General features: G+C 45.8%; 6 protein-coding genes across 6 annotated transcripts; all 6 read right to left on the bottom strand.

The window, feature by feature from the left end:
- Positions 1 to 649: 649 nt before the first annotated feature.
- Positions 650 to 1,667, bottom strand: J7337_013335 (uncharacterized protein; the record flags this gene model as incomplete). The annotated part of the gene is made up of 2 exons (XM_044830826.1): positions 650 to 1,272; positions 1,319 to 1,667. 2 exons carry the CDS (start codon positions 1,665 to 1,667, stop codon positions 650 to 652), a joined length of 972 nt encoding a protein of 323 aa, XP_044674101.1.
- Positions 1,668 to 2,285: 618 nt separating this feature from the next.
- Positions 2,286 to 2,884, bottom strand: J7337_013334 (uncharacterized protein; the record flags this gene model as incomplete). The annotated part of the gene is made up of 2 exons (XM_044830825.1): positions 2,286 to 2,300; positions 2,351 to 2,884. The coding sequence occupies 2 exons, from the start codon at positions 2,882 to 2,884 to the stop codon at positions 2,286 to 2,288; spliced, it is 549 nt and encodes a 182-aa protein (XP_044674100.1).
- Positions 2,885 to 4,134: 1,250 nt separating this feature from the next.
- J7337_013333 (uncharacterized protein) lies at positions 4,135 to 5,023 on the bottom strand (the record flags this gene model as incomplete). Its single annotated transcript, XM_044830824.1, has 2 exons — positions 4,135 to 4,565; positions 4,615 to 5,023. 2 exons carry the CDS (start codon positions 5,021 to 5,023, stop codon positions 4,135 to 4,137), a joined length of 840 nt encoding a protein of 279 aa, XP_044674099.1.
- A 992-nt stretch (positions 5,024 to 6,015) lies between these two features.
- On the bottom strand, positions 6,016 to 6,859 carry J7337_013332 (uncharacterized protein; the record flags this gene model as incomplete). The annotated part of the gene is made up of 2 exons (XM_044830823.1): positions 6,016 to 6,440; positions 6,499 to 6,859. 2 exons carry the CDS (start codon positions 6,857 to 6,859, stop codon positions 6,016 to 6,018), a joined length of 786 nt encoding a protein of 261 aa, XP_044674098.1.
- Positions 6,860 to 7,215: 356 nt separating this feature from the next.
- J7337_013331 (uncharacterized protein) lies at positions 7,216 to 8,498 on the bottom strand (the record flags this gene model as incomplete). Its single annotated transcript, XM_044830822.1, has 4 exons — positions 7,216 to 7,925; positions 7,975 to 8,047; positions 8,096 to 8,247; positions 8,324 to 8,498. The coding sequence occupies 4 exons, from the start codon at positions 8,496 to 8,498 to the stop codon at positions 7,216 to 7,218; spliced, it is 1,110 nt and encodes a 369-aa protein (XP_044674097.1).
- A 235-nt stretch (positions 8,499 to 8,733) lies between these two features.
- On the bottom strand, positions 8,734 to 11,370 carry J7337_013330 (uncharacterized protein; the record flags this gene model as incomplete). Its single annotated transcript, XM_044830821.1, has 5 exons — positions 8,734 to 9,502; positions 9,552 to 9,798; positions 9,855 to 9,893; positions 9,944 to 9,951; positions 10,829 to 11,370. 5 exons carry the CDS (start codon positions 11,368 to 11,370, stop codon positions 8,734 to 8,736), a joined length of 1,605 nt encoding a protein of 534 aa, XP_044674096.1.
- Between the last annotated feature and the right edge of the window lie 200 nt (positions 11,371 to 11,570).

Here is an 11,570-nt window from a genome sequence, read left to right as displayed (position 1 = left end):
TTACTGGATCATGCAGAAGAAATTGGAAAGCAGATGAGAAAGACCTACTGAGGACATAGCGCTATTATTAAATCATGCTGCTCTGACGGACACGCCACAGAGGCAGTAAAAGCTGGAGTCTAGGCTGTTTTCCTGCTCGGCCTCAGCCAGCCATTCTCTGCTGATTGGAAGATCATATTTAAACTCCAGTAAGCTTCGCGCTATTGTTTTCAGCTCAAGCCACGTCGGAAAAAGACGACGGAAACCGTCACTGATGCCTTGTTGTGCCACGTCCGTTTTAAAACGGATGTTGGCTCAATGCATGTCCAGGCCCTCAATAAATTTAGTCTCATGCCATGTCTCGCTTGCGCCAGCACGCACAGCCGCCATGGCTATTTAAGCATAATTGCTGGACTAAGCCGCCCTACAGGCTAGGCAGCGTTTCTCTCCCCGATGCCGAATGGAGGTCGCCCTGGCGCATGACTACTGAGACATTGAGTCAAGACGCGTCATCACTTATCTAGTATCGTCACATGTATATAGAATGAAAATAGTAATTCTTGGATTCTTGTCTTGCCGGTTGCCTGACTAGGACCTCAGGGTCGACTACCCAGCAGCTATGGCGCAGTCCGGATCGAGAAGAGCAGATAGAAACAGGCTCCAAAGATACTTAGCGAGAAGGCTCAGCAAATTGGTGAGAGAAAGGCTGAACAGCCCCAAAGTTCGGTGTGCCGTCAGCATTGGCAGTCAGCGGCTGCGTCATCGCATATCTCGTATCGTCACAAGCACCATTCTTGTTAGAAGTAGCATGGAAAGTGATAAACGTCTGCTTTCCGTCAGGGCTCTGGAAGAAACTGTTATGACCAGTTCCATAACTTCCATTCGCGCTCTTGAGAACACAACCGTTGGACTTCTTCCACGCCGAGGCCTTGGCCGGATCAGTCTTTCCGTCCCACTCGAGCAGAGCGACACAGTAGTCTGGGGTCCAGCAGTAGTTGGCTGAGTAGGAGATGTAGGTCTTTCCGCCGAAGTACAGGGCGTTGGGGCCCTCTTGCACGGGAGTTCCGCTCTTTTCCCAGCTTTGGTCGGGTTGGGAGATGATGCTTAGAGCACCGACGGACAAGAAGTCGGAGCCCAGTTTACGGATGCATGTTGACTGGTATTGCACACCAGTCATGCAAGAGTAGACGAAGTAGTTGCCGAATTGGTTGGTACGAAGAATAGTGCCGTCAATACCCCAGTCATCAGAAAGCTTGGCTCCATAGGACCAGCTATCCCAGGGAGAAGCACCACCTGTTTCAATTAGCTACATGTCATTCAGAGAATACGGAACACCTACCTTTGATAACGTGTGAGCGCTGGCCAGTGAGATCTTCGGACTTTCCAGCAGTATAGTAGATGTACCACTTTCCGCCGAGATAGTGAAGCTCAGGAGCCCAGACGTTTGACGAGCGCGAAGGGTCAGAGTCGGTGTAGATGACTTTGGGAGTGGCAGTCTTGAGGCCCTCGATAGTGGTAGCTCGGGATAGCTGGAGGTTTGTCCACTCTGTAGAGATGAGGTAGTAGTATCCTCCAGTGTATGTGATCTGGGGATCACCACCACCAGGGTTTCTGATGGGGTTGGTATAAGCACGAGCTGAGCCGATAAGCCCAAGGGCCAAAGTGAAGATGCTATTCCACGAGACCATGATTGCGACTGAGATAGCTGACCTTACTGGATTTCCAAGATCAAGGGCTTCAATGGAACCTTTATATGTCGCTTACAAAGATCTCGTTGCAACACTACCAGCTATCCGCGTATACTATCGGAAGCTCGTAAAACCTGGGGAACCTTCCCATATCGTCCAAGTGCATTGATTTCAAGACCAGATGACTTCTCATTCCGGGTGGCTCGCCGAGGCTGGGATCTGGGTTGCCGATCGATGACCGGGATGTCGATGCGGTCCAATCGTGTGACCGGAGGCCCGTCCCGCAAGGCTTATTCTCCAGCAAAACCTCGGGAGTTTAAGGTCCGCTTTCCAATTGGGGGTGGAGATGTTGCAAGGCGCCCCAATAGAAGGAAGGGTGCTATTTAAGTCTATTTTATAGTTGCGGATTCCCTGGATCATGATGCGGAGGGGATGGAAGAGGTTTGTGATCTTAGTCATTGGCGGTAAATATTCCTAATCCTCCATGTGTACTCTACTGAGCCACCTTGCAGAAATTGAGACACCATCTTATGTAAACATCATATTGCAAGACCGATTCTTAAGACCGGTTGAAGAACTGTAGTCTCCGGAAGATTGACCTCGAAGACTTGTTCTACCTTATGTACACATCAACTGTATGTTCTAAGAGTGATATCCTCGGCCGATTCATCCGTAATACTTACCCAAGACCCTGATCTGTCCCTCTTTCGAAACCGGTCCTTCCACGCCCGGAACCTATGCCACCAACACGTCTTAACACTTGCTTGAAGTCGAGCAACTGAGTATTCCAATTTCTCCCTGTAACTCTTGAGTCCTGTGATTTCAGCCTCTTGTTCTGTAATCTGAGCCTTGTAGCGGTTCTCCATGGCCTCTTTTGCAGCACGTTCAGCTGCGACTTTCTCTTCGCTCGCATGGGCTTTGTTTGCTGTATCTTCCACGATGGCCAAGTACTCTTTAATTTTATGTTCAAAGGATTTGAGTTGATTACCAAGATCATGGTTCTGCTCTTTGATCGACAAATAATCATCAAGCTTCTTCTGTGTATCCACGATCTCTGCTTTCAAAGATTTGTTCTCTGTTTCTAGTCTGTTGCGAGCGAGCAAGTCGTTGAATGCCTGACCCTGAAGCTTTTCGAAGTTTTTTCTTGTGGCTGATAATTTGGCTTCCCCAACATTGTTTCGATCCTCGCTTGCTTGGAGATCTTGTTCGAGATTCATGATCTCTTCTTGCAACCCTTTAGCATCCTGCTTGAACTGTTTCTGTGCCTTCGCATTTGCCCACCTTTCCGCGACAAGGTCCGCCTGGAGGTTTGAAACGAGCCGTTGTAGATTCAATGTCTGATGAGACAATGTCGTGATTTCGTTTTGCAAAGTAAGCTTCCGTTGCTCTACGGATACTACCTCTTTTATCACGCTTGTCCAAAGTCCCACGAATTTGTATACGTGGGCTGCATGGTATGTCCCACAGAGGCATAAATCAGCCAGTTGGAACAGAGTTTGTTCAGTAACCAATTCCGGAGAGTTTCGCGACATCCGGCCGAGTAACGGAGCAATTGCCGAGAGGCGTGGTTCCTTGATTGTCAATGAACAACGTGTGTTTTTTGTGGTGATACCGATGCATCTACGATGGTGGTAAACCTGCAGCACATTTGCTGCATCCCACACAACTGAGGCCATCATGACATGAATAGAATGAAGTAGTCAAAAGGATTTTCAGTACTTCCTGCAGACATATGTTATTGGAGTTGTGGGGTTGTTGTAGGCTCCAAGTTCAACTTGGGATTGCTGAGCGAAATTTACAAGATGAGTAGGAAGAGCAAAGAGGGGAAGACTGGATAACCAAGGGTGCAGAGCATTTTATTTCGATGGAATCCGAGCAGTTAGTTTGCAGGGAGTGAACCAACATGCATATTCGCAGTGGGGCGCAGCGCTCATGGGCTTCGTATCAGCGACTCTCACTGGACACCATCCAAAAAAGAGCAGAGACCCTCAGGGATACGGAAAACAGCTCCGGTTAGTAGTGCGCAAGGGCCGTGGCTGAAAGAAACGTACCCTGACTGTTACAGCTTCCAGTTCGTGGATCCAAGTGTTTGAAGGTGCGGAGCAATAAAATTAGAAGAAAATGAACGAGAGAGGTTATGAAGAATTGAGCGAGCCACACTAGTTATATAATTGGCTGAAACGGTTATTGCAGCAAGAATATAGCAGTATCGCGAAAGTGCATTGATTAAAAAGAAAACCCCGGCTTCTCTTCTCCGATGCTTCAGCGAATAGGATGAGGAAGTGGGATCTAGAGTTGACGATCTGTGAATGCAAAGGATGTAAAATATACATGTTACTCGCCTATGTAAGCAAAAGCGTTGAAATGCGTGAATCAACAACCCGAGACAAGTAAGGGAGACTCAGTAATTCTCTGGCGGTCGTATTTATCCGAGTGGACATTAAAATACGGGAGGATTTACTCAACCTTACAAAGGAAGCACAACCATACCCAGCATGAGAAGTGCGTACCAATAGCTGTAGATTTGCTTGCTTGCCATAGCCTCTCCTGCGTTACTCTCTTGAGCAGCACTTTCAGTCATTGCAGCCGCTGTGGACGAAGTACTTGCTGTCGGCATAGTACTCACACCTGATCCGCCTACGCCGGCAGTCTTTTGAGAAGTAACTGAGGTCGTTTCCTCCTTAGATAAAGAATCTTCCTTCAACCCTCCCGAGGCGTTGCACTTCTCTTTGACCAGCTTGAGTTGCTTGTTCCAATAGTCACCTGCTGGATTCGTCGGCGATGGCCACGCCCAGGAATTCGACCTCATGTCAATTAGCTGGACATAACAGGGATGGCAGAGCTCCTCGAGGGGCATCTCCTCATCATCCTCAAGTTCGGGGAATTCGTCCAAGATTTCTAGAGAAAGTCAGTCAAGCAGTCTTCATTTGGGGAAAGGATCACCAACCGCCACAGAATCGACCCGTTTTCGGATCCTTTGCACATGTCTGATTCCAGCTACTCGACGTGACATTACCGCTGTATATGAAAAGGTTGGGTGGGTAATATTCGGACCCGACATCTTCCCCGGCACATTCCCTGATGAGCTCTTGATACCATGATTGGAAGGAGTCGGAACATTGTTTGTTGCAGATCGTGGGGGCCATCTCCATATCTTCGTCTGTTTCGCCTCGAAATGAATGCGGGTCGGTTAAGTCCCTAATGTATTCGTCGCAATCGACTTCGGTTGTCAATACCTGCTTGCAGGCTTTGCTGACGGAAGGTTTAAGGCTATCAACGTCTTTTGGCTTCATCATCTGTAGTGCGCTGGCACTCATGAAGAGCCCAAGCCCGACAACAAGTTTGTTCATGGCCATCTTGGATACTGGTGGGAGGGATATCGAGACGCGATTGACGCACTGTCAGCAGCGAAGGTGATGGGTTCTTGAGGATAATTTATAAAGGTAAACCTCGAGCATAGGCCTTCGTAACTGGGGCCAACATGGTTGTGATTGTCAGATAAATCATCGGTACTCCATAATGATGGAACCAAACGGGCCTTTTTCATGTGTGAAGGTCGCCAAGACGGCTCAACACGGGCTGCAAGGGACCGAATGCCAACGATTGGCCATTCACATCCCTGTCGAGAATCGTTCATGGCCCTTTAGTCATAGCAGGTGTCGCTTTATTCTATGCCCAAGAGTAACCAAGACTAGCCCATAAACCCGCTATATGCAGCAACATCCATTGTTCCACCCGGTAGCCACAGGAAATCCTTTCAGTCAAGCGCCGAGGTAAGCTCATCAATACGGCAAGTGAGTCAACAGAACCTGACTAGCCTGTGGAGTTGTGGGACTCGGAAATCACGCTTGATACAAACCAACAACCAACACCACAATCAACCAACACAGCGTTACATGGGCCAGGGAAAGAAGTTTCCTGATATGAAAATTCAGTTCTCTTCTGTCTTGCCTGTATCCGTCTTGGCATATAATGTGCCCGTTTTTGCAATATACCAGGGGAATAGAACTTGACGTATCGATGTTGTAGATAATGGTGGGGAATCATGCAGGGTCTAGTGTACTTCGGATGTTGCCGCTTGACATTAAATTTCACTTGGAGTAAAAGGTTGATCGCTCAAAAATGGTTTATACGAAGATACTCTAGGTAATTATTTTGGCCACCACTTCCCTCCCCTGTAAATGGTCAAAAATATTCTCCGATTCGAGACAAAACGCTGAATAAAGGTTACACTTGAAGTGTTGGTAAGGATAGATATTTTTAAGTTGTGAGAAAATGGCTACGGATGAACATGTATTTGTCTCTGACAACATCGTTCCAATGATCCCAATAGACATCAAGCATCCCCCTACATGAAGAAGAGGTTCACCGACAAAAGAGCCACCAGAACCCGAGATCCGAACAGCTCTCCCTGTCCAGCCTTAGCGGCTGCATTGGGTGTAGATGATGTAGTAGCCTCAGATGACATGGTCTGTACTGAGGACACAGTGGACGATAGAGACTCTTCCTCGCTGTTGGCCGTTTGAGAAGCCTTCGAGGCCTCTGCTGTAGTCACAGCCTCTGATGTTTCACTCTTACTTGAACTGGGCACGGCAGTCTCGGTGGATGTTGAGCTACCGCACTTCTTGTGCACGAGCTCAAGCTGCTCTTCGTGCCATTTGATGTTGAGGGCGTACGGGGTAGGTTTGTACATCTCGAGCCGCTTTACATAACAAGGATGGCAAAGCTCATCATGCGGGAGTTCTCCGTCATCCCCGACATCAGTGAAATCTGCTATGATGTCTTGGATGCAGTCAGTATTTTCCGCTGCTCAAGTCCATTAGCTACTAACCATTGCAGTATCGTCCTGTCTTAGTGTCTTTCAGACAAGTCGCATTCCAGCCTGTCGAGATACGACCAACAGCTTTGGCTTTGGCTTCATCCTCACAATCCTTGGAGACATTGGCGATCCAGTCCTGGAGTGACTGAGAGCAGGCTTTGGTGCAAACCGCATCGGTCAATTCTTCACTCTCAAGAGAGCCGTACCAGCCTCCGTTGAGAAAGCTAATGACCTCTCTGTCGCAATCGATGTCCGCTGACATGGCCTTATCGCAGGCTTTTGTCACATCCTTGTCAGTCCCAGGCTCATAAAGATTGAAAGCATTGACGGACAAGGAGACTCCCAAAGTGATGAAGAGTTTACAGGCAATCATAGCAAATATTGGGAGGGGAAAAGAATTTGTGACGAAAAGAGTGACGCGGTTAAGTTGAAGAAAGGAGGAAGAGAATTCGTGATTTTTCAGCACAATATTGAGTGTCTGAGCGGTGGAAAGCTATCCCTTAAATGAAAATCGTGAATTAATGACCCGAGGTCTTTTGTATGCATTGTGGATATGCCAAGTCGGTTGCAGGCAAAATGCAGGGGCTACATCCTAGTCTAGCCACTAAATTCATGTAACATGCTGTTGGTTGTTGGATGTTGGTTGCAAGAATCACGTAAAGTTTGATTGCAGTCTAAATTATGCTTAGATGCAGCGTTAACGACCTTGTGGAGTGCAGAATGCTCTTGTCATCGCATGATCACCCATTCACCCGTACTTGGATCATAGGAAAGATCATACACTGTCTCTGAACCTTCTTCCTCGGGAACACTGTAGTCAAGAACGACATTAGGTTCGTTGTAATGTCCCATGAACTCAAGTGCAAACCTGACTTCGGCTCCGGTACTAAGACCTTCTCGGAAAACGAATGAAAATGGCTCAGATCTTACTATACGTCTGCTGTCCTCGAGTTTGACAGACTGCAGGTATGTAACTGGCGTACCGTCATCGTCGACGCCAGCCAATACAATGACCTGACGACCGTGTGCATCTCTCTCAATCTTGATTGCAAGCCGGCGCTTCAAGATAAAACTCGGGATGGTGTATCCAAGCCTATCCATCACTCTCGTCATCAAAACATCCGACTCAGCCCAAACATGCATGTCTGCTAGACCTTCCATGAAAGTCTCTTGTAGGTTGCAGATGATGAGCTTGCTTTTTTTACTCTTCCCGCATGTCTCGGGGATACCACTCGCTGGAGGAACGCTGAGGGATGATCCAAGTGCAATGCAAAGATCAGCCCTTTTGGCATGACTTCGGGCGAGTTTGAGAGATTCCTCTGGTAAGAATTCACCAAAGTTGATGATGGTGTCAAGAAGGTTCCCTCCACATGCAGTGCACTTGCGGCCTGTCCGATGGTCATGCACCGACTTTTCATAGCTCGCGACAGCTCGGAAGTCTTTAATGTTTCAGCATAAAAGTGATCCTCCTTGATATAAAGTTCTTACCTCGTATATACTCTTTGCCGCAGTCTTTACAGCACTCTCGGTTGCTGTTACCGTGGAGTTCCGAAATGCGATCCTGCGATGATCAGTCAGGACGGTCAAGAGTCTACAGGCAAGTCCTTACCCGCAGGATGCCACTCCTTCGATGCAGCCCGTCACAATTCTGACTAACAAGATACTTCAAAACTCCTTGATTCTGTAGCTCCACCAAGGCCATATGCGTCGGTGTCGGGATGGCCTGAAGCGTGCTCGTGGCCTTTCCAGTACGAGCTCGCCCTTGAGCTCTCAGTGTCCAAGCACCTTCTGGCCCACGAAAGTCGGGAATACCTATACCTATCAGCGAATGGGCTACACAGGAAAAATCTATCGATCGACTTGCCAGCGGAAGTCGAGACGCCTGCGCCTGTGAAAACAATGAAGTGCTTGCTCTTCTCGATAAGTGCCACGAGCTTATCTGCCTGCTTATCAATAACGTCAAGAGGATCGCGACGCTCAGGTGGCGCGACTTTCGGCGCCGAAGAAGCCATTTTCGCAAACTTCGAATCAATCCTCACGATGGCAATCAAATATCGGTCAGAGAATATAGTTCTTATTTATTTAACCTGAGGTTGCACGCATTTGCTGACATTCACGGTGTTCACTCTAGGCAGCAGCCCCGCTATAATAATGGCGAGTCCCTTAATGTTTCATCGAGCTATCCCTATGGGCAATCAATGGTGATCCTATTGCTTCCCAATGGAGAACCACTGTCAAATTACCGGTTTATGCGGCCTTCTCCATCTTGGCGTGAAGCTGGGGGACCTCTACTCCATTAACCTCGCCATTCCGACCCAACGTGAAAACGAAGCTGATCTCTGCATCAGCACCAATTTCCTGCCAAGTGATACATGTCGGGGTGCCCATGTCAATAGGAGCATTCTTGTCCTGGAAGGCGGCAATGAACTGGTGTCGGCTTCCATCTTGAACATTGGTTGGGTAGATCCTGAAGTCGAGATGGTCAGCTTTAATGCCGAGTTTCTGGGCGATCTGCTTCTTGATGTTCATTCCGCCAATCGCAAGCTTCTGAACCTCAAGACCCCGGCCATTGCCAGTCGTGTTAAATGTCGCCTCAGTAGTTTTACCAGAGTATGATCCGGCATAGCGCGCCTCAAGTTCTTTGGCGGCAATGACTTGCAGATACCCGAGAACTTCACTCACGATATCGGCGTGCACGTTCAGGTCAAGCTTCCGGTCCTCGACACTGTCGTCATGCGCCAGAATAGCGAAGCCGGCATTGAAGTCGGTGGTAAGTCCAAAGTAGCTCGCGTATTTTCCAATAGTTCCGCTCTTCGTCAAGGCATTGAGGATGGGTGAGATGGCGTTGCCCGCACGGTAAACTTCCCAAGGTCGGCCTACGCCGTTGCGAAGATTGGAAGTGTCGACATTTGGGTGAAGCCAGCGACGGGTAACAGCAGGGGAAATGAGGTCTGAGGCGAGAATGGAGTGTCCAGCGCGTGCGAGATCTTTGGCGGAACTAACGAACGACAAGGCACTGAGTACTTTATTAGCTATGAGGTCTTCCTTCTCGCGGATCAACATACCCGGGTTCTCCGATCGCTGAAGTGTTAAGACTGTTCATGGCAAAGACATCTTCGACACCATGGCCCAAAACTCCACTATCGGTCATATTAAGAGGGCACAGAATAGTCTTGTCCAGAATTGAGGGCCAGTTACCGCCATCGCTTCGTTGCATAGCAAAGACCAAGAGCTGAAAAGCCGCGTAAGAGACAACTGGGGTCGTATCCGGGAGGAAGTATGGCGCCTTCTTCGCGAAGGCCCTTCGGAAAGCTGTATTTCACATCAATATGAGCGGATTCAGATGGTATATGTAGAGTTTAACTTACCCTTCCAGTCACAAGCCCTGCCAACAACACATGCTCCAGCTATATCACTTATTAGCTCAAGCACTGCATAACTTCGAGTAATAACATACACTCTCGACTAAGGCCTGACTGCAGTAAGGTTCAGGTTTTAAAAGAAGCTTCAGCCCCCAGGCTATAAAGGTAAAGGATACTAATAAATATATATAGGTAATATACTTATTACCTTTATAATTGCCTAAGGTTTTACTTTTAGCTAAAAAGCTAGATAGTCTAATAATTAACTTTAAAGGTATATAAATAAGTAATTACCTATTACTTATTTATAAAAATAATTAAATTAAAGTATATAAAATATATATAAAGTAAGCTACTTATTAAAAATAAGTTTATTAACTTAAAATAATACTTTTAAAATAACTTTTATTATAATTATATAATAAATAATTAATAAATAATTTATATTATTTTTATATTTTTTAATATATTTTATATTATATAATATTATAAAGCTATATTATAAGAAATATTAAAAGCTTAATAATAATAATAGCTATAAAAGTTTTTATAATAATATTTTAAAAAGCTATATTAAAAATAAAGTTTTTATAAATCTTATTTACTTTACTTTTAATATATATATTTATAGTATTAACTTATATAATTATTAAAAAGATATTACTTATAAATAAAAAGTAATATTATAAAATAATAAAAATAATATAATTTAATTAATAATAGTAAATTAAACTTAAATATATAATATAATAGATTTATAAGAAAAAATAAATTATTATTATCTTTAATAATAAGTTAAGTAATAAGTAATAATTATATTAATTAAAAAGTTATAAAAGGAAAAAGTTAAATACTTAGGTAGTATTAAGTAGAAAAGCTTATTAGAGATTTAATTATAATTAGGATTAGGTTTTTAGTTAAATAAAGCTTCTATACTGAATGAGTTATAAAGGTTTTAAACACAAAGTCTAAGGCCTGACATTTGGGCTGCCAAAGCACCAATAGTAATGTCCTCCCAGTTCCCCGTAAGTGGGCCTTTGAATTTAGTCAGTTCAGGCAGATATTTAGTGATAGGTGTCTCCCACTGTTCACCCATCTTGACGAGCCAAGCATAAACAGTGAAAACCATGCTCACATCACCAATTGGAAATCTGGTGTCCGAAGTGAGGCTTGGGTTCGAGGCTAGATCTTCAGGGGATGTGTAATGATACTCGAAGAAGATGAGATCATCTCGAAGGGACTCGGCACCACAGAAAATGACCACAGAAAAGGACGTTGTGTTGGGCGCAATTGGCCCGTATTTATCACTGCCACTGTTCTTGATGAGGTCGTCAAAGGTCTTGGTGAACTGAGAGGTAAGCTTCTTGAAAGGCTCGGAGGATTTATCGATAGTGGGCGGAGGATAGTAGGCACCGATGGGAGCGCATGCCTGGAAGGGAATATCGTTGTTGATACAGTCATCTCTGGCGAGAGTGCCGCGACTGAGGGCACTCAAGAGAAAGCTTATGGTAAGTGCGCGCATTGTTGACTTGTTTTAACTGTTTGGTGAGATGTTGTTAGAGTCGATGAACCAGAAAGTTGTTGCTGAATGTGTAGAGTAGAATGCGCCGAGAGGCCCTTCTTATACCTGGGCGCGAAGCACCCTGCATCAGACTAAATTCTACATCACGGCATCTCTAATGAGGCTTAGATGAGATGATAAATGAAGATGAATCCTTAGAC

Source organism: Fusarium musae, chromosome 11, assembly GCF_019915245.1.
Source record: "Fusarium musae strain F31 chromosome 11, whole genome shotgun sequence".
Classification (NCBI taxonomy): Eukaryota; Fungi; Ascomycota; class Sordariomycetes; order Hypocreales; family Nectriaceae; genus Fusarium; species Fusarium musae.
Note: the sequence above shows the minus strand (reverse complement) of the source record. Positions and strands in the feature narration are given on the sequence as shown.